The following is a 20,409-nucleotide window of genomic DNA, read 5'->3' as shown; positions in this document are numbered from 1 at the left end:
GCCCAGCTGGAGCGTTTTCTGAGTTGGTCCTCGTGGAAGGCAGTGTGGTACTCTGCTCTAGGAGTCAGGATGCATGGGCTCTGAAGCCAACCCTGCCTCTACTGACCTGGAGGTCGGCAAGATACTTCAACTTTCTAGTCTTTATCTGTGTAATCTAAAAATGGGCGTGGGAATGGTTGGGTGGGCAAATCCCTATGTTCTCTCCCTGCTCTGACGTTCTATGGTACCATCTTTCAAGGAAGGAAAAAGGATAAGTCATAACACAGATACTAAGCTACACCTAGCAGTCCTCTGTGGAAAGGATGTTGCTCCACCAGCGAGAAGGTGCCCTCGGAGGGGTGTGCCATGTCAAAGTGGGTTGGCAGAGTCAGGACGTGTTCCACAGCCTTGCTACTCTGTACACACCCACATTTCAGTCCTTCTAACTCTATGTCTTAATTACCATGTCTATCTCCCCGCCCATTGTGAATTATTTATAGCTCATGGAATTGATTTTATTTATTTTCATATCCCCAGCATTTGGAGAGGAGAAGAGAGAGGTGCATAATTTTCTAATACGTTTTGTGGACCAGGCATTGTGCTAAGTGATTAATATACACAGTCATATTTAATTCCCTCAACAGCTCTTGGAGGTGGGTGGTATTCATCTGCATACCGGTAGAGGGCAGAGCCTGGAAGCCTGCATTCCAAACCTGTCTTCTTCCCACAGCCCACATAGTGCATAGCACACAGCAGGGGCTTGCTTACTGAAATGTTCGCTGCAGCCAGTACAGATCCCATTGATCAAAAGGGCCACATCAATGGTGTCTGGGTCTTCCTGCTACTAAGCATGCACTGTGCATTCTCTATGACAGAATCCATGGCTCTCTACAGCCTACGGGATGATGACTCTTCTCTCCTCTCTGGTCTTTGAAATGGTAGGTGGGAGGACTTGCTTCGGAAAATGTGAGGTGGGCAGAAGCTGTGCAGAACTTCAAACAACAGGAAAGGAAATTATGTGGAGACATTTTGCTTATTACGGCTTTCATTTCGTACCTCGGCTTCTTTACAAAGAAATACCGGCAGAGCCTTGTGGATGGGACCTGGAGACCCTACCTGAGCCAGCTGAAGGTACATGCAGCCTGAATTTCTTCTAACCACGTCAGCCTGGGGCTACCAGTGAACCACATGACGATAATAACCCAAATCTTCTAGTCCCTTCTGGCATACTTACCTCCACCTCAGCATCCCCTAGTGATCTCTGGGATCCAGGAATGGGACATATGCAGCCATGTCCTTCCACACTGCCCTACATTGCCATCCACTGCCCTCTAGGCCGCCTGAAGACAGCATCTTTCCTCTTAATGGGGCGGCCTTCCATGGGAAGGCTGGTCCACCGCCCAGCAGGCTGTCTCGCAGCACTTCTCAAACTGTAAAACCTGAGGGACGCCAAAAAGCACCCCGTGTTTCCTCCCAATCTCCCTGCTCTTGGGAAGACATAGTGGCAGTTGGCAAGGCTCCTCTCCCAGGTTCTGCATTGCACCTTGGTCCCGGGCCCATCGCTCACAGACACCCTGATGACAACAGTCTCCTCTACTTTGGTACTTCAGTCATGTGGACTCAGCTTGTCCTCTTAGCGTAAGTGGGTGGATCTTGCTCTCAACTCCTCCCCCTATTCTGAAATGATAAAGTGACAGAAATGCTAGTTCCTGACTGGAGAAGACTCAGGGTTGTGCCTGGAGCCTGTAGTCAGAATAATTCCTAATAGTACCTTCTACTTCCACATCCCTCGTAGTCCTCAGTCCACAAATATTCCCTGAGAGTTCCAGGTGTCCTACAGCTCCGCTAGACAGGAAGTACAAAAGACTTTCAAGACCAGGATGCCTGCCGGAAGTTCATGGTCCAGTGGAGGAGATTAGGTTCATAAAAAGCAGCTATCCTATAGTCAGCACAGAAAATTCACCACATGCAGTAAGGAATATATTCCAAATTTCATTTGTAGGTGTCTCCTTAGAACACAAAACCCATATTGTCTAGCGATGGTTGGTTTCACGGATCAGCTCATAAAATCTTCCTCGTGTGATGATTTGTTAAATAGTAGTTTAAAAACTGTTGCAGTACTAGGAAATAAGCCTGCTATTTATTGATCTTGAACATATGTGGAAAAGGAAATTGTTGAAAGGACAATCGTTACTGAGTGCATGAAGATGAGGAACTCAGTGGCAGCTTAGCAAGAATTTTGCTGGCTTTGTTTGGGGTTCTCAAGCACCTTGTGCCATGGTAGAACCTAGGACTCCCTTCTCACAATGTTTTTCAGTGCATAAACTAGAATGCATAAGATTACAAAGGAAAACAATTCCTCTGAGATTCCTTTCTGATCCCAGGGCAAGAACCTCCAGGGGCACCTCTCCCTTTCCAGGTTTTCTGGATGGCATAGCACTGGCCATTCGTATCCTTAGTAGGTATGATGGAAGGGACAGGAGATGCATTGGAGAGATTTCCCTGAGGTAACTGGGAAGATAAACTGCAGAGAAGAGAGGGACGGGGGCGTTAAAAGGGCAGATGTGTGAACCTCAAAAACCATACACTAAGTGGAAGTAGCCAGACACAAAAGCTCACGTGTTGTACGATCCCATTTATGTGAAATACCCGGAATAGGCAAATCCATGGGGACAGAAAGCAGGTTAGCGCTTGCTAAGAGCTGGGGTAGGGGGAATGGGGAGTGACTGCTAATGGGTACCAAGTTTCCTTTTGCGAGATGAAAATATTTTGGAACTGGATACAGCTGATGGTTGCACAACATTGCGAATATACTAAATGCCACTGAATTGTGAACTTTAGTTAATTTAAGTTATGTGAATTTTACCCCAACTTTTAAAAAAAAGCTGTGTCCCCAGTGGAAAAGATTACTTGCAGAAGAATTAAATGAGCTGAGAGAGGTCAACAGAGACAGAAAAGGAAGGATCTGGTGCACACACAGGGACCTTGAAGAGAAGCAGAGGGCGGTGTGGAGGCCTCCTCAGGCCTGGTGGTGTGTTTACTGGCTGCCCAGAGCATTCCAGCAGAGGGTTTGCCGGGCGAAGTCATGCAAGCAACCCTGAGCATGGGATGTCCTGGGCAGGGAGAAAGGCGAGCATCTCCAGCTCTTTGCAAGCTGGGCCTCTGTCAGCAGGTGGTGAAGTGCATGAGAGAAAAGAGTGGTTAGTGTGGTCTGGCACAGGCAGCAGGAAGCCCACTAGGTGTGGAGTCAGCACATGAAGCATGCACGAAAAACACAGAATTGTAGTGAACACGGGTAAGGGCGTATGGGAGGCTATTGATTAAAATACGGATAATCTAGGGGAGAAATTTGATTTGGGTGAATATACTGAAGAACAAAGGGTCACACAGGCTGAATTTCTGCTGTCATTCATCCATCAAGAGACAAGAAGACCATCGGGACTTTAAGAAAACCTACTTCCAGAAATAATCACGCAGCCAGAAAAGCACTCTTCAGGGGGATTTTGATCTTGCTTTGAAAAGAGCTGTGTCATTTTCATGAGCCTCTGTGTGTTCCACCCCCAGCTGAGAAAGCATGTTTCCATTCTGAGTGTACGTGGCATTTCTTCACATCAGGTTCCCATCCCTATCACCCCCACACTGGATCCCCTGAGGATGCTGACGGATGATGCTGACGTGGCTGCCTGGCAGAACGAGGGCCTCCCTGCAGACCGCATGTCCGTGGAGAATGCCACCATCCTCATCAACTGCGAGCGCTGGCCGCTCATGGTTGACCCTCAGCTCCAAGGCATCAAATGGATCAAGAACAAATATGGTGAAGACCTCCGGGTCACCCAGATTGGCCAGAAGGGGTAGGTGGTGGAGCACATGAGTGCCCACTTTTGCCATTTGTGCAGAGAAAAAAACGTTGTTGCATATCTGAAGCCCCACTGGATTTTTTGTACCCTCCTGGTCCCTCCAAGAAGTTTCTCATGTTTTTCCTCCGTTTTTAGGAAACATCTCAACGCAAGATGCCTGGGCACTGAGTCTCTGCTTTTCTTTCTCACTAGAAATCATGTGCATCAGCCTCGACCTCATTCAGGAGTCCTTTCTCCACCATCCCTGGTGTTCATCCTCCCATCTCTCCTTGAACACTTCTTGCCTCCCCAAACATCACATTCCATTGTCAGACAACTCTGTGTTGTACAAAGTCTTGCTCATATTTAACCTAAGCACTCTATCTCCTGGGGGATGATCGGACATTGCAGTAGACATTGCAGCCGAGTCAGTAATGAAATCTTCAGAGCCCTTTGGAGCTGACATGTGGCTTTGTTCACACCTGATGGGGGAGTTACTACACAAAGAGAAGTGAGTGCCAGGGGGGTTGTCTGTCCCGCACCCACTGCACTTCCGAGGCCCAAGCTACCTTAGCATCTCTCACCCCATGGCTTCATTGCCTCTGTGATTGTAACTTAGCTTTGTAGTGTCAGCACTCAATTCTTGTTCTATGCCATTAGGATACATGAGAAAAATAGGATGGGGCAATGGAGGAAAAGGAAAGGGACAAAGATCATTTATTAGTGGTTGATATGTGCCAGTCTTAATGTTAGGGACTTTATCTCAAATGCTTTCCTTAATCCACACAACTGATAAGGTTAGCGCTATTGGTACCATTTCACATCTGAGTAAATTCAGGTTCACAGAAGCAAATTAATTTCCCCAAGAGTATACCATTTTAAAAGCAATGGATATTTGTACACTCATGTTCATAGCAGCATTATTCACAATATCCAAAAGGTGGAAGCAACCGAAGTGCCTATCAACAGATGAGTGGATAAGCCAAATTTGCCATATTCATATGATGAAATATTATTTAGCCTTCAAAAGGAAGGAGATTCTGACACATGTTACAACATGGATGAACCTTGAAGATATTATGCTAAGTAAAGTAAGCCAGTCAGAAATGGACACACACTGTATGGTTCCCCTTATATGAGGTAGGTAGAGTAATCAAAGTTCATAGAGATGGAAAGTAGAATTGTGTTGCCAGGGGCTGGGGAGAGGGAAAGGGGAATTATTGTTTAAGGGGTACAGAGTTTCGATTTTCCAAGGTGAAAAAGTTCTGGAGATGGCGAGTGGTGATAGTAGCACAATAACGTGAATGTACTTGATGTCACTGAGCTGTACAGTTAAAAATGGTTAACAGGGCAGATTTTATGTAATGCATATTTCACACAAGTTTAAATTAATTAATTTTTTAAAAAATTTATGGAAGCGTTATGTAAGCCAAGGTGAGCCTCATTGAGAAACCCAAGGTTTATCCACTCTAACATATAGCCACCAAGGCAACGTTTACTGGTCTGACCAAATGTCCCTAACATAGCTGCCCAGAGGTCCAGATCGCCCAGGGTTGTTTAACTCAAACATGCAGTGTTACGAAAATAGTTAAACAAAGCGAATGTTGAACACCAGAATGGACCCTTTCTCGTGGTGAGGATAAGATGGGAATGGACACCAAGGTATGACACATTGTATTTTTATCTGTGTCATCAGTCAGAGTAATCTAATCCTGGTCTTCTCCCCAAAACTTGATTGAACCATTCCTTTCTAATTGACCAGTAACTGCATTTTCGACAGAAGTGTTTGTCCTTTTTACCCATTCCTATATCCCTAGCACCAAAAACAGTGCCTGATACATACCAGGCCCTCACTAAATATTTGTTCAGTTAATTCTCTGTTCCCATCTATTGGCTATGTTGGATGGTTTTCTAGATTTGTTGTATTTTATCTGAATGCAAATATTATATTATATATAATACATGTTAAGACTATTAAGCATAGTCTCCGTTCGTCATATGAATGCAAATTCGTTTGTGTGTCATTTGCCTTTTAATTGTATTTATGGAGTTTGGCATACTATAGGTTAGGTTTGGTTATTTTTTTGACCAGATTTTTCACCCATTTCTTCTATAGATCATGCTTAGAAAAGTCTTTTTCTCTCCAGGAGTTATATAAATATTCACTTGGCTATTTGAGGTTTTTTATAGGCTTCCTTTTTACAATGAAATGCAATCACCTGAAAATATATTTTGGGGGCTGTATAAGGTACAGGCCTAATTTTCCTTTTCAAGGGTTGGCCATTGTTCCAATATCATTTATTGAATTCACCATCCTTTCCTCAATTAATTAGAGATGACATTTTACTCCATATTAAATTATTTTATTAAAGAGATTTTATTCTTTTCTATTATATGATACTATACCAGCTTTTAATATTTAATTTTATATTTAGTAGCATTTATTGTGGCATTTCTCATTACAAAGTAATATATCATCATAGTAAAAAAAAAAAGGGAGCTACCAAAAAACAAAGAAAGTAATTAAAAACTCCTGTAGTTCATCATTTGGAGAAAAACAATGCTCACTTTTTGGCATCTGATATCCTTTAAGACTTCTCTGCACACATCTGTGTTGTTGAAGTTAGAGAAAATATTTTAGTATTAGCTGATATGTGTCCCTCCTCTCTTCATTATCATTTTTTTTACCATCCTCATTGTTTTCTTTTAGGTTAACTTTAAGATTTTTTTATCAAGGTCTATAAAGTTATATTGTTATTTGTTGTTTGAATTACAATTACATCAAACTTACATCAAATCCATTTAGGGAATATGAACATTTTTTTAACATGTTTATTAAACTACATAACATTGAAAAATTCTAAATAATCTAGATTTTGGTAAATGATTGTTAAATAAATTAACATGTATCTCTACAGTCTAATAGCCAGTCATGTAAAACTGTTATAAGAAGAATATTTAATTACATAGGGAGAGATTTATAATACATTTTACGTACAAAAACCAGGTTATAAAACAAATGTGCTATATGAATCCAATAATAAATAAATATAAATATAAATTCAGATATAAATAACTAATGTAAAATAGTAATAATAAACTTGAAAATATAATATATCCAAACATATACAGTAAAAACAAAAATGTGAATGACAGATGGGAAGGTTACAGTTAATTTTCACACTTTTTTCTATCTTGTACTTTTTCCCTATTTTAAAAAATTTATAAGATGATATATATATCATTTTAAATAAGAAAAATGTGGCCACTGAAATCGTCCCAGATAGCTGTGCCTCCAAGTTTATCACTGTGCTTCAGAGGCCACAGTGGTCTTGTTAAATTGCCTCAGAACCCATCCCTTGCCACAGGCTAATGCTGCCCGACTTTCTCCCCAGCTACCTTCAAACCATAGAGCATGCCCTGGAAGCTGGAGATGTGGTGCTGATTGAAAACCTGGAAGAGTCCATTGATCCTGTTCTGGGGCCCCTGCTTGGGAGAGAAGTCATTAAAAAAGGACGGTAAGACTCGCCTGTGTTGCCGATCCTTTGTGAGAAACTAGTTGGCACCCTGGTAGAACTGTGGACAGATCTGCCCTTTCTAGAACATCCTATCCTCAGATCATGTCAAATAGCTCTCTCCAGCACACGCACTTCTTTCTTTAGAAGAGAAATAATTTAGCTGCCCTCGTCTCCTAAAGAAAGTTTCCTGGAATAACTTTGCTTCCATTAGCCAGTGTCCTCCTTAACTTCCTTCCAGATGGCCACAGTTTAGAGGAACCTTAGAAGGAAAGTGGTTGAAAAGCAGGCTGACTTTTAAGTATGAGCATTTTGTCCAAGCCAGGCCTCTAAGTTCTGAGAACTCGGCTCTTTATCAATTTAATGAGCCCCTGTTGCTTTGGATGCTGGTAGCTGATCAGGGCTTAGCAAGTATCCGACAGAAGGAGGAGGAAAAGAGAGGAAGGAGAAGGGTGATAGGTACGTAGGAGAGGGAGTGATAATTATCATGAAGGGTTGCTTGACTGGGGAGCCTCACCGACTGCCCAGGCAGTAAATTGACTTTACATGTCCTTAGGATGTGCTCATTTACTTAATTAACCATCTTCACCCTTAGAAGTTATTCTCTATCAGCCATCAGAAAAAGTAAGCCCTACTGCTAGTCTACAAGGCACCTTTGTGCAAACTAAGAAGATGCCCCTTCCTGCAAACGCTTTACTGCCATCTGCTGGAAACATTTCACAATGTACTAATCTACACTGACTCCCAGTGAATGGCTCTCCCTACAGCTGTGCACACCAAATCAAACATGGCGGCCAGGGGAGAAAGTCCGTCACCTTCCAACCCTCAGTTCCCCACACAAGGCAAGCAAGGATCCTAGGGCTCACACTAGACATACCTGAGAGGAATCCATCTGAGTATGGCAATTTTGTTTAATATGATTTTGCAAATCTCACAGGAGGGCACCCACCTTCACATGAACCTTTATGTTCCAGATTCATTAAAATCGGAGACAAAGAATGTGAATATAATCCCAACTTCCGGCTCATCCTTCACACCAAGCTGGCCAATCCTCACTACCAGCCCGAGCTACAGGCTCAGGCCACCCTGATCAACTTCACCGTGACCAGGGACGGCCTGGAGGACCAGCTGCTGGCTGCTGTGGTCAGCATGGAGAGGCCAGACCTGGAGCAGCTGAAGGTGCGTCCCACCAATGAAGGGAGGAAGAAAATGCTCTGCCACTATATCCTGCCATGCTCCTCACTCTGGGAGAGGTGTGGGAGGCTGTTTTTCCTGGAGCTGAGCAGTGTGGGCTTTGCTAGAGCCTGGAGGCGTGCCAACCTCATCTAGCCACCTTGAACACTACCAAGCTGGGAAATGGAGAAGAGAGAGAGCTAAAGAACAGAGAGGAGAAGATAGTTGGGAGAACAGACACTCTTATTGCCAAGAGCGGGGCCTGGCACAGAGCTTCAAACATGCTCGGGCCAGCACATGAGGGCCTCTCATCATACATGTTCACATACCATGTCCAGAACCACGTGGGGTTCAGTTTTGCAAGGGCAATCGAAATGGGTCAACCACATTAGGATGGTGTCTTAGTCAGCTTGGGCTACCATCACAAAATACCACAGACTAAGTGGCTTAAACAACAGAAATTTATTTTCTCACAGTTCGGAAGCTGGAAGTCCAAGAGAGGGGGCCAGTGTGGTTGATTTCTGGTGAGACCTCTCTTCCTGGATTGTAGGCGGCCACCATCCCCCCCTGTGCTCACAGACGTCTTCTCTGTGAGCGCAGAGAGACAGAGCAAGCTCTCTGGTGTCTCTGCTTATAACGGCACTAATCCCATTGGACCAGGGCCCCACCCTCAAGATCTCATTTAACCTTAATTACCTCCTTAAAGGTCCATCTCTAATAGAGTCACAGGAGGGTTAAGACTTCAACATGGATTTTGGGGGGAGACACAATTCCACAACAAGTAGTGTCCCTTTTTTCCTCTCTTTAGACTTGATTAGATTATAAGATACAAGTCCAGAATTATAGTGCATGTGAGGTTGAGTTCAGGGCTCCCTGGGCCTCTGCTTCCGGCAAGCATTCATTTATTAAACCGTGGAGCACCAGCTCTGTAACAGGCAAGGTTGCAGGTGCTCTTGAGGCTTCAACAGTGAACATGGACAGCCATGTCCTTGCCCACAAGGAGCTTACAGTCTAGAGGAGGAACTCAGAAAATAAGAATGTAAACAAAAAAAAAAGAATGTCATTTCAGATAGTGATAAAAATTTTGAGGAAGATAAAGCAGGGTGATATCAGAGAGGCAGGGGGCTAATTTAAACTGGGAAGGGCGTAAAAAGATTCTCTGAGGAGCTATCATTTGAACTAGTTCTTAAATAATTTGAAAGCCTCTGGCACAGAGCACCCTCAGGAGAGAGAACAGTAGATGCTAGTCGTAGGCAGGATTGAGGTATGTGTTTTTAAGAAACAGAAGGTAGGCTGGGGTGGCTGTGGCTGGAGCCTCCAATGACAAGATTGTTCTCTCCATGGATCCAAAAGCAATAATCTCAGGCTGTACAAGGGCAAAGAAGCTACAGCTGCCTGAAGTTACGTGTGCCCCCTGCCCGATAAAGAGCGTGTCCGGTACCTTAGGATATGGAGTCTAACACTCAGGATGGGAAGATAAGGTGAGACCTGCTTGGATACCAGTGCCCGCTTCAGCCTCGAGGAGGGTTCCTGCAATGATCTGTCTCAACTGTGTAAGACAGTTTCTGTTGATTTCTTTTAAAGGTAATCCGTTGGAGAGCTATTCATTTAGGGGCAGTACTGTGGACAGAGAGGACCCTCCAGAGAACTAAAACTTGACCTCTAACTATTCACAGAAGTAGGTTCCATTCAGTGAACAGACTGTGTATCAGTGCTGTGCTAAGCATTGCGTAACACTCCTATGAGTAGGGACTGGGGTTAACCCAGCTAAGGTTACTGAGGTATTAAGAGGGTAACATAGTCCAAGATCACACGACTAGTAAACGGTGTAGTTGGGATTCAGCTCAGCTGCTCATCTCATCTGCTCATGGCCTCAAGCACTCCGCTATTCTGCTTCCCCTGTCGCCCCTCTAAAGGAAGTAACTTGACTCCATGGCTTTTAATTTATTCAGACCTACTCCAAGAGTAGGATGCTCTGGGCTTCTATACCTGACTCCCCCTTGCTTGATATTTGCAGTCGGATCTCACAAAACAGCAGAATGGGTTCAAGATCACCCTCAAAACATTAGAAGACAACCTGCTCTCTCGCCTCTCCTCAGCATCTGGCAACTTCCTGGGAGAAACGGCCTTGGTGGAGAACCTGGAGATCACCAAGCAGACCGCTGCGGAAGTTGAGAAAAAGGGAAGGCTCCCCTGGGCTGGGAGGCAGGGGCCCTCCTCCTAGGCCCTGAGTCCGACTTTTAGAAAAAAAGAAGTCAGTAAAACAGGTGGCTTTTTCACCTTCCCCAGTTTCTTTTAGAAAATCAAGCTAGGCAGGATTCCTGAAATGACCACCTCACATCCCTCATTATGGAGTTCCCTCTTTCTGGAAAATGCTCTTGACAACTTTACTCTGAAATGTTTGATGAGCGCGTAAGTCTGCGGGGCCTCATATTCTGTGCAGGGAATGGTAACTCAAACTTCATATCTCAGAGAGAGTGTGGAATTGCCGTGAAGCTAAAGAAGGGCATTGCTGTAAAAGTTGGCTGCTTCAGGCATGATTGCACCCTGAGAAAACCCGCCAGCTTGTGAAAATCTCCCCAGGGGGATTTTAACTAGAGAAGTTCGACGACTTCCCAGGAAACTCAGCTCTCCAAAACCATGTCATCCTGGGAAATGAGTTAGTAGGTAGCTTCCTTCCTTTATTTCACAATGTTTGGAAGACTTTTATTCCCCCTTGTGGGGACTAGAAGACATGACTTGACGAGGTCAAACTCCTCGCCCTTGCCCAGCAGGCTGCTGAACCTACACAGGCCCTTTCGCATTCTCAGCCTGCTCTTGGATCAGAGGAGTAATTAAGATACTGGTTCTGAGCAGGATGAGCGTGTCGGTAACAGTGTCCAGGAACAGTATACCTTTGAGGGAATACACTTATTGTCAGATTATTGGGATTTCTCCAAACATGACAGACTTTGTTCTGGGTAAAGACAAGGTAGGAAAAATGAAAACTAACGATTGGTGGGGCAGATAAACCAGGTCATACCCACTCAGGGATAACAGAGAGCTAAGGTTGGGGTTGGGGGGTAAGAACCCAACTCACATAGGAAGAGGAGGTCAGAGATGGAATCTACTGTGTTGATCTCTTCTCCCTGTCTCTTTATCCCTCTTTCATCTTTCTCTTTAAAGTCAATGAGCATTTATTGAGTGCCTGCTGTATGCCAAGTGTTGTAGGGATCCATTTTCTTTTTGTCTTCTTTTTCTTTCTCATTCATTCATCCAATGAATACTTACTTGGAGGCTGCTCTATTCCAAATTCTGTGACAAAAATTGGGGGTACAACAATGAACTTGCCAGAATCCCAGGCTTCTAGGACCTGGTCCTCCAAGGAGGAAAGACAAATAAAGAGGCAATTACACTATGATGAGGGCTGTGGTAGAGGGACTACAGGGAGCTATGAACACACAGAGGAGAAGCGCTCAGCCCCTGTTGGGTGAGAGGCTGTTTCTCTTTAGTGTAATCAGAACATAGAGAGATTATAGAGGCAGATGGAAGTAGTCACTGGAGATGAGGCATGAAAGGTAGGCTGTGTTTTCATTGCAAATGGCCTTGTAAACCATACTAAGAAGTTTGGGCTTTAGATGGGAGTTAGGGATCATAAAAGAATTCTTTTTTCCTTTTTAGACAAGAAAGTAACATGATCGGATCTGTGCTTTAGAAAGATCACTCCAGTTACAATCCGGAGGAGAGACTTGGAATGCAGGAGGCATAGAAAAGTGTAGGAGATACAGTAATTCAGATTAGGGATGGTATCCTGAATTAATGTTGGCAGTGGTGGCACAAAGAAGTGAGCAAATTCAAGAGCTATGGGCAAATTCAAGGAGGTAGAATTGAAAAATTTGTTAATTGGTTGGAGTATGATTATATGTGGATAAAAGTATAGTCAAGAAAATGTCCCAGGTTCCAAAGATAAACATCTAGATAGGTACTGGTGCCACTAACTGAAAGAAGAGTGCAGAAGTGGATTTGGGGATGAGAAGAAATGATGGTTTTAGTTTGTGTTGTGTTGAGTTTGGAATGCCTTTGGCCCCTTCACATAAGAATGTCTCATAGGTTTTTGTATATATGAGCTTGGCCGGCAATAGAGTGCTGAGAGTCATCAGCAGTAAGTGATCATTGGAACTTTGGGACTGAATGAAGTCACCTAGGAGACATGTGTGCAATGATAATACTGGGAGTAGAGCATTGAGGAATAATAATACATTTTTAGAGAAGTACAGAAGATGTAAAGCATGGAATAGAGCAGAGAGATGGGAGGAGAAGCAGGTAAATACAGTATTATGAAAGAAAATGTTTCAAGAGGAAGAGATGTCAATGGTATAGAATTATGCTGAGAACTCAAATAAGATATAGCTGAGACGTGTCCACTGAATTCTGCAAAAAAGAGTTATCAGTGATCTTGGAGAGAACAGCTTCAGTGAAGTAGTGGAAGTAGAAGCCAGGCTTCATTAGAATGAGAGTAAATGAGGGGCCTACTCCGTGGCTGGGTGGTTATGTTCATGCACTCCACTTCGGTGGCCCAAGGTTTCATTGGTTTGAATCCTGGGTGCAGACCTGGCACCGCTCATCAGGCCATGCTGAGGTGGTGTCCCACATAGCAGAACTAGAATGACCTACAACTAGAATATACAACTATGTACTGGGGGGCTTTGGAGAGAAGAAGAAGGAAAAAAAGAGGAAGATTGGCAAAAGATGTTAGCTCAGGGCCAATCGTTAAGAAAAAAAAAAAGAATGAGAGTAAATGGGAGTTGAGAGAGGGGAAGTGAGTACAGACAACTCTTTAAAGAAGCCAAACTAAGAAATGGTAGAGAGAGAAAGGATTGTAACTTAAGGAGGACATAAGATCTTTGGAGACTTTCCCCTGAGATGGGAGAGACTGAGCATTCTAAGATCCTAGCTGGGGGTAGGAGGAGACATGGATTATAAAGGAAAAGGAGAAGTTGAGAAGAGTTGAATTTACAAGAATAAGAAGGAATGATTAATACAATGGGGTACATAAGAAAGTTAGGGGAAATATAATTCAGGTCACAGAGGAAGAGCTTATCTTTAGAAAGATGAAGAGTTAGTTCCAATGTGATAAATGTGATAAGGGATAGGGGGCAAACATGAATCTAGAAATGGTTTGTGAGTCCATGTGGACAACTGGGGAAGGGGGGAAAAATTAAGGAAATGGAAGGGAAGGCAGAAATTAAGGAAATCCCTTCCTGATGCTCTCTATATAATCTGTGAAAGCTTGAGTCAAGTTCAACTGCTGAGAATGAGGGAACAGTGGTAAGGTAGAGGGTTTGGGGGGAGGAGTAAAGGTTTATAATAGTTGTGAGAAAGGAGAATGAAAGTTGACTTGGGACACACAGATTAATGGACTACATTAAGAACCCAGGGGAGCTTGAAGAGTCTGAATCTGTGATAACACCAGTCTGAGCAATTACGTGATTTTTGTTGTTTCATTCCCTTTTGAGAATCTTTGTCTTTTAACTACTGAATTTAACCAATTTACACTTATTAACGTTACTGATATAGTTTAATTTCTTTCTACTGTCTTCATTTGTGTTTTCTACTAATCATGCTTTTTGTTTCTCATTTCTCCTTTCTTGATTTTTTTATCCTTCTCTTTTATCCTTTGCTGATTTTAAAGTTATTTATTTTATTTTATGGATTAGGCTCCATTTTTTTGTTTATATGTGAAAAAATAGATTTCATTTTATATATGACTTAATAACATATATGTATGTTGACTTAACAAAGTCTAAAATTAAGCAATATATCCAGCCTCTTCCAAAACAATATAAGGACTTTAGAATACTTTGATCATCTGCTCCCATCTTCTGTTACTGTTTTATAATATTTTACTTCAGCCTTGCTTTTACCAACTAATCCCAAACTGGTTGTGATATCTTTATAGTCTTTGTTATTTAAATTAGCTTTATATTTAAGAAATTATTTCATTTCATTTCAGATTCAGTTTTCTTCTAATTGAAGCAAACAATTATTTCTTCAAGGGCCTGGGGACAGTAAGCTTTCTTTGACCTTGACTACTTCTTCAAAGAAAGAGCTCTGATCTTTCAATAATTTTGGAAAATTCTTAACTATTATAGCTTCAAATATTGCCTCTCCTTCATTCTCTCTATTCTCTACTTATTTCTGTTAGATATATTTTGATTCTTCTCATTCTATCTGCCAAGTCTCATTATCTCTTTTACATATTTTCCATCTTTTTTTCTCTCTGAGCTACTTTTGTAAAAGTTCCTCAGATCTATCGTCTAGTTTACTTATCCTCTTTTCAACTCTAGTCCATTGATTTAACCTGTGCACCGAATTTTTTATTTAAATAACAGTATTCTTGTTTTTAGAAGCTCTGATTAGTTATTTTTCAGATAATATCTGTTCCTTTCTATAATATCCTGATTTTATGCTTTCCTCTATCTCTACTGCTTTTAAACAGAATTAGTTAATGGTGAGTTTTAGATTGTTCAATCATCTTCAGCTCTTGGGATGCTAATCCTTCTGGGATTTTGTGGGGTGTGGGGGGGGTCTTCTAATTGTCCCTTTTGGTAACACTTTCTCCTGAAGTTTGTAGTTGTTTATTGCAAGCTCATCTTCAGTAAGGATCATTGTTTATTCCTATGAGACTCTCATGAATTATCAATAGTTTCACTCTATTCTGGAGCATAAGGCAGGCCGTACTAGGGTTTGTATTTCATGATATATCCTTATGGAATACCTTTCTCTGATGCTTAGGCCTCCTTTCTTATTTTTACCTCTGATAAGCAATTTGCTGAAAATAGAATATTGCATTGAAAGAGATCTTCTTCGTGAATTAACATATTAACTACTTCATAAAAATTAAGAAAACGGAATTTTAGATTATGCTTCTTTACTGGATTCCCACTACCTGGAATTCTGGTTTATTTTCAGGTTGTATGTATATATTTGTGTTTTCGTGAAATGTTCTTGTTAGAAACGGAGCTTAGGGGCTTACATGGCCCACATTGTCCAACTGGAGGCGCTGATACTTTCACCCTTGTGAAAGACTGGAAGTGTATCATCTCTTTTCTCATGGAGGCTCTGTTGAGGAATGCCACCATAGCTTTCCAGGCCCCAGCCGCTCTCCCCATCCTAATCCACCCTACCCCACACAGACACATGTGTACTTACACGGAGAGGCCAAGCTGGTTGTCAGGAAGCCCTGGTTGGTTTGAACAATGGACCATTATTTATTTTTCTAACAGGTCCAGGAGGCCAAAGTGACTGAAGTGAAAATCAACGAGGCCCGAGAGCACTACCGGCCAGCAGCTGCGCGAGCCTCCCTGCTCTACTTCATCATGAATGACCTCAGCAAGATCCACCCGATGTACCGCTTTTCCCTCAAGGTGACACACTCCTGGAGTTTTTTGCATAATCATAATAAAGCATATTATATTTAATATAGCCAGTGCTACTCTCCATGAGATCTTATCCGTGTGCTTCAGTAGCTATGGCAGATCTTTAAGGTCAAATCCAGGAGAGTAGCTACATTGCCTTCAGACCTGTATTACAGGCCTCATCTCTTTAATTGGTTCTTTCATGACTCATTGGTTACTTTGGCTGTAACGGGAGACACCACAGCGAGTCCCAGCCTCACTCATTCAGCAGGCACATCTGATATGGCAGGTACTGTGTTCACTGAATGTGTGGAAGAGGATACCAAGAAATACCAGAAGTGACCCCTGCCCCTAAATAGCTTAAAATATAATAGGGCCCATGAAATGTGCACGTCATTCATATTGGCTAAAGACCAAAGCAGGCAATAATAATAGACCAAACTTAAATTGCTTTTCTTATTGCCCTAATATTCCCAAAGCTACTGCTTTATGGCTGCTGAAATATTTCCAAAACCAAAGATGTTAGCAAACTGTAAGTGCTGACTAAACTCCTCTTGCTCAAGAAAAAATAAAGACCTATACATTTTAAGTTCGTCCTTGAAAGTATATCTTTCTCCCATAGGGCATTCACCAAAAGACCACAATTGAAGAGGCATTAGAGGGTGGTGGAGCATTTCTGAACAAGTTCTTTGGTTTACCAAACAAACAGGGAGGACACACACACAAAGAGGGTGAGAGGAGAGCACATACACATGGACACACACACACGCACTCAGAGAACACATCTCTTTCTGTGAAGCTGAACTACCACATGGAGGCCAAGGTGTGGGGTGAAGGTGAGCGGCTGAGAAATCAGAAGGCCTCCAGTACCCGGGACTCATTTAATTGGAGATGGCATTTCACTATTTCCCAATTCTCTTCCCTCAACTCAGAGCCTCTACAAATCAAATGAACTGTGTTTGTAATATATTATGTTTTTAAAAGAAATTCAATACTCAGCCTTGTATTCAGGTCAAAGCAGCATATGAAAGCAGTATAAAGTTAGTCTGATAAGCCTCATAACTACAGGATCACCTCCCTTTCTCAAGAGTAGTTAACATCTACCGCCGTGACTCTTTCTGAAAAAAAGAAAGCAAATGAAGCCAGTGGAAGTATGTGTTCAAAAGCATGTCGTAAGTCGTTTTGCAGAAGTAACGTCCTGATAGATGCTTCTTTTGTCATTGGAAGCACTATTTATGGGGGGAGGGAGGCATTTTGGGTCCCTACGCCGTTATTAAGAATTGCCAAAGGCAACAGTTCATTGACCAGCGTGATCATTGGCAGCAGATTTAAATGCTTAATGAGAAGGAGCTGAAGTAAGTGTCTTCAAAATACCAAAACAGCAGTACACTTAGAAGCCTCCTGTGATCTAGAGAAGAAGTAACCACTGAGTTTTCCTGGCCTTGACTTTGACGTTGGATTTTCCAGTTCCTGTTCCAGGCGGAGAAAGGAGAGGCGTTCTCAGAATATGGAAACCACAGATGGGCCAATGGGGCAGGAGCCACTTATCCCAGTTTTCCAAAGTGTTTTGAGCAGGAATATATTAAACTGCGTGCATTTGCTTTTATACAAGCAAAGACTCTTCAAGAGCCAGCTTTGAATGAGCCTGGGGATTCATAACATGGTTAAGATAGAATTTAAGAGATTATAAAGTAATTTTTCTTCAAAACTCAGCCAAAGGCTAGGAGAGTGTTAATGAGACACACTCACAGGGTGCCAGGGTGTCCCTAGTGAGAAGACACCTCACTGGGGTTTCCTGCAGACTGATGGAAGGCCCAGCTCCTTCTGATGTGTGCACTGTGTGGAGGTGCCGCTTGGAGAAATAAGGTTTCTCAGAGAGATGGGAAAGGGGAGGTTCAGACAGGCAGAAGCAAATAGAACATAGAGCGCTGGTCTCCAACTGGATGCCAAAAGGGCCTGTTGACCTGTTTTCTTTGGTCCTCGGAGGGCTTTTCAAATACTTTCTTTGGTTACAAACATTCAAAAACAAGGAGGTTTCACACAAATCTCTGTTTCTGGCTTCTCACAAAAGTTTGGAAGATCTGGCAGCACTGAGCGCACATTCCACGCGGCATAAATTCGTTGTAGCTGAGGGATGGCTGCTCCCTAGATGGGCACGTGTCCTCCACGTTGCCACAATCACTGCCTCCTCCCTATTTGGTTTTACACACGTAGCCCCCCAAGGCATTCGAATTTGACATCCTTAATCTATCACATTCGTCCAGCTTTGCCTAAACTCTTTCTGGCATTAACAAGACATAGTCATTCATTTAACAAATGTGGTCAGTGCCTATTATACGTGAAAAGCTCGGCTGGATGCTGGGGAAGGTAAGAAAGTTAGTAAAGCCTGGCCCCCACCCTCAGAGTGGTCATAATCTCGTATAAATGAAAAAGTTAAAAATATCTAAGATATAAGGCAATAGATAAGGGCCCTAAAAAAGCCCAAGAGTAGTTAGAGCCAGCAATAAGACTGTGTGGGCGGGAGAAGAGACCTTCTGGAGGAAGCCAATAGAAGCCGAGATCAGGTCAGCGCCAGGGCTGTTCAGACACCGGAAGGAAGAGGAAGGTCCTTTTTAGGATGAAAGGAAAAGAGAGCCAAAATTAGTTTAGAATAAAGAAAATACTAAATGTATCTAGTCTTTAAAATTTTCTTTAGATCTTTTCCTGAACTGTGAATCACTGTGTTTAAACTTAGTAACTAGAGATTTCCTGCTCACTGTCATTTTGATAAAACTACAGTTTTAGAGAAAGGCTGTAGTAACCATAGAGAACAGGTCTCTATGGACGTGTTCTGCAAACGGAAGCTTCTCAAATCGCTCGGTGTGGGGTGGGGGTCGTTATCAGCCCCTGAGGAGCTATTATTCCAACCTAAAACCTACCAAGTGAGGGAAAACATCACAAGGGGTTGGGTTGAAGGTGGTCAGAAGATTTTGTTAGGATCATCAAAAGTAAATGAAGAAGAAAGGCTGCCAAGTCTTCATTAACAAGAAATACCGTGGAACTATGAAACAGGAATTCACATTTTTCCCCCATTTTGCAAATAAGGAAATAATGAGACTCAAGTTTTATATGGTTTCCACTGAAGTTCACATACCTGGCTTTAGAAAGACCTAATTTTTCTTTTCCTCCTTGAAGCCACAAAAGAAAAATAGAGAAAAGACTAGAAATCTGCATAGCCAATAATTGAAAAAGTCCAATCATATCTTGATTTTTATTTTCTTTAGGGATTCATCTATTCATATCACATTCAAAATGCAGCATTCCTAATATTTATTCTTATAGTCTATATCTAAATTTAAAACAACGGAAAGTTGATTCATGTGATTTTTATCTCATATTATAGCGTTCACAAGATGTAACCAAAGCAGGCTGTGCTCCTACCATTGCAAGAAAAGTGCCTGAGAAAAAAGGGCACATAAGAGGACCCATCAAATGACTGCAGAGTTAATAGGAAGAAAAACAAAGAACACAGGAGATTCTGATCATTACCAAAAGGAAAAATAATTAATTAAAAACATTCTGGGGGCCTGTTATGTACAAGGAGCTCTTTCGGACAACAAAGTTGTGCAACACATTGGTTCTACCATCAAGAATTTTATAATCTAGTGGATAGAACCAGTAATCCCAGGTGGTTATTGTTGACTGTGCTTATTTTTTATTCAGACAGTTATCCAACAAAACTTATTGGACTTAATGTAATTATTTGGGCTACTGGACTTTATTTTTCCTGGTCAAAACTGTAGGTTCTTGTCTGTATGCTTCATAGGCTTCCCCACTTCATGACAACGTAATAATTCATATGAGCAAACTAAGAAAAGAGCCAATAGCATGTTTTTTGTTGCCGCTGGGAAAATACTTCTGTGGCCTGTAAATTATAATATTCTTCACAGTTAAGACTACCAGCTATACACAGAGAGCTGTGTAAATTATCAGTGTCCTACCTTCTGCCCCCAGGCCTTCAGTATCGTCTTCCAGAAAGCTGTGGAGAAGGCTGCTCCTGATGAGAGCCTCAAGGAACGGGTAACCAATCTAATAGACAGCATCACCTTCTCTGTGTACCAGTACACCACCCGCGGGCTCTTTGAGTGTGACAAGCTGACCTACCTTGCCCAGCTCACCTTTCAGGTAAAAGTGGATTGAAGAAGTTTCCAGAAAGCAGGTCACTTCCTAGTGCCCAACCAGCAGGTGCAAAGAAACTTTCCTCTTTTAACATCACTTCCCATAGTATGTGCAGACTATTGATCTCTAGGCAGAGGTGTCAGACGAGAAGGTCCAAGATGGCGCATGCATGCTGCCCCCCCCACCACCACCACCATTGTCCTACTCAAAGCAAACATGTTTAATCAATCATTTTACTTTCTTGTTGGCCCAGGATGATCTAAGATCTTCAACATAGCCCTCCAAAAGCCACTACAAATCAATCAAAACTGGCACTGAAGATGAAACTGGATGCCATACCACTAGCTAGAT

The 20,409-nt window shown here is 42.4% G+C and overlaps 1 protein-coding gene across 11 annotated transcripts in view; it reads left to right on the top strand.

Moving 5' to 3' along the window:
* Window positions 1-20,409, top strand: part of DNAH9 (dynein axonemal heavy chain 9) — a 324,423-nt gene that overhangs the window by 234,023 nt on the left and 69,991 nt on the right. For 10 of the 11 annotated variants that reach the window (XR_006890674.1, XM_046676358.1, XM_046676360.1 and 7 more), the window contains 7 exons: window positions 922-1,110; window positions 3,595-3,830; window positions 7,211-7,333; window positions 8,305-8,509; window positions 10,521-10,685; window positions 15,769-15,909; window positions 19,894-20,064. Coding sequence is in view for 10 of the 11 variants with exons in the window: in XM_046676358.1 (XP_046532314.1) it covers window positions 922-1,110; window positions 3,595-3,830; window positions 7,211-7,333; window positions 8,305-8,509; window positions 10,521-10,685; window positions 15,769-15,909; window positions 19,894-20,064 (1,230 nt within the window). In the remaining variant the exon portion in view is untranslated. The remainder of the gene's footprint in view (window positions 1-921; window positions 1,111-3,594; window positions 3,831-7,210; window positions 7,334-8,304; window positions 8,510-10,520; window positions 10,686-15,768; window positions 15,910-19,893; window positions 20,065-20,409) is intronic. The other variant, XM_046676357.1, reaches the window with a different exon arrangement.

This window comes from Equus quagga, chromosome 11 (genome assembly GCF_021613505.1).
Source record: "Equus quagga isolate Etosha38 chromosome 11, UCLA_HA_Equagga_1.0, whole genome shotgun sequence".
In the NCBI taxonomy this organism is placed as follows: domain Eukaryota; kingdom Metazoa; phylum Chordata; class Mammalia; order Perissodactyla; family Equidae; genus Equus; species Equus quagga.
This window is presented reverse-complemented; position numbering and strand designations above follow the sequence as displayed.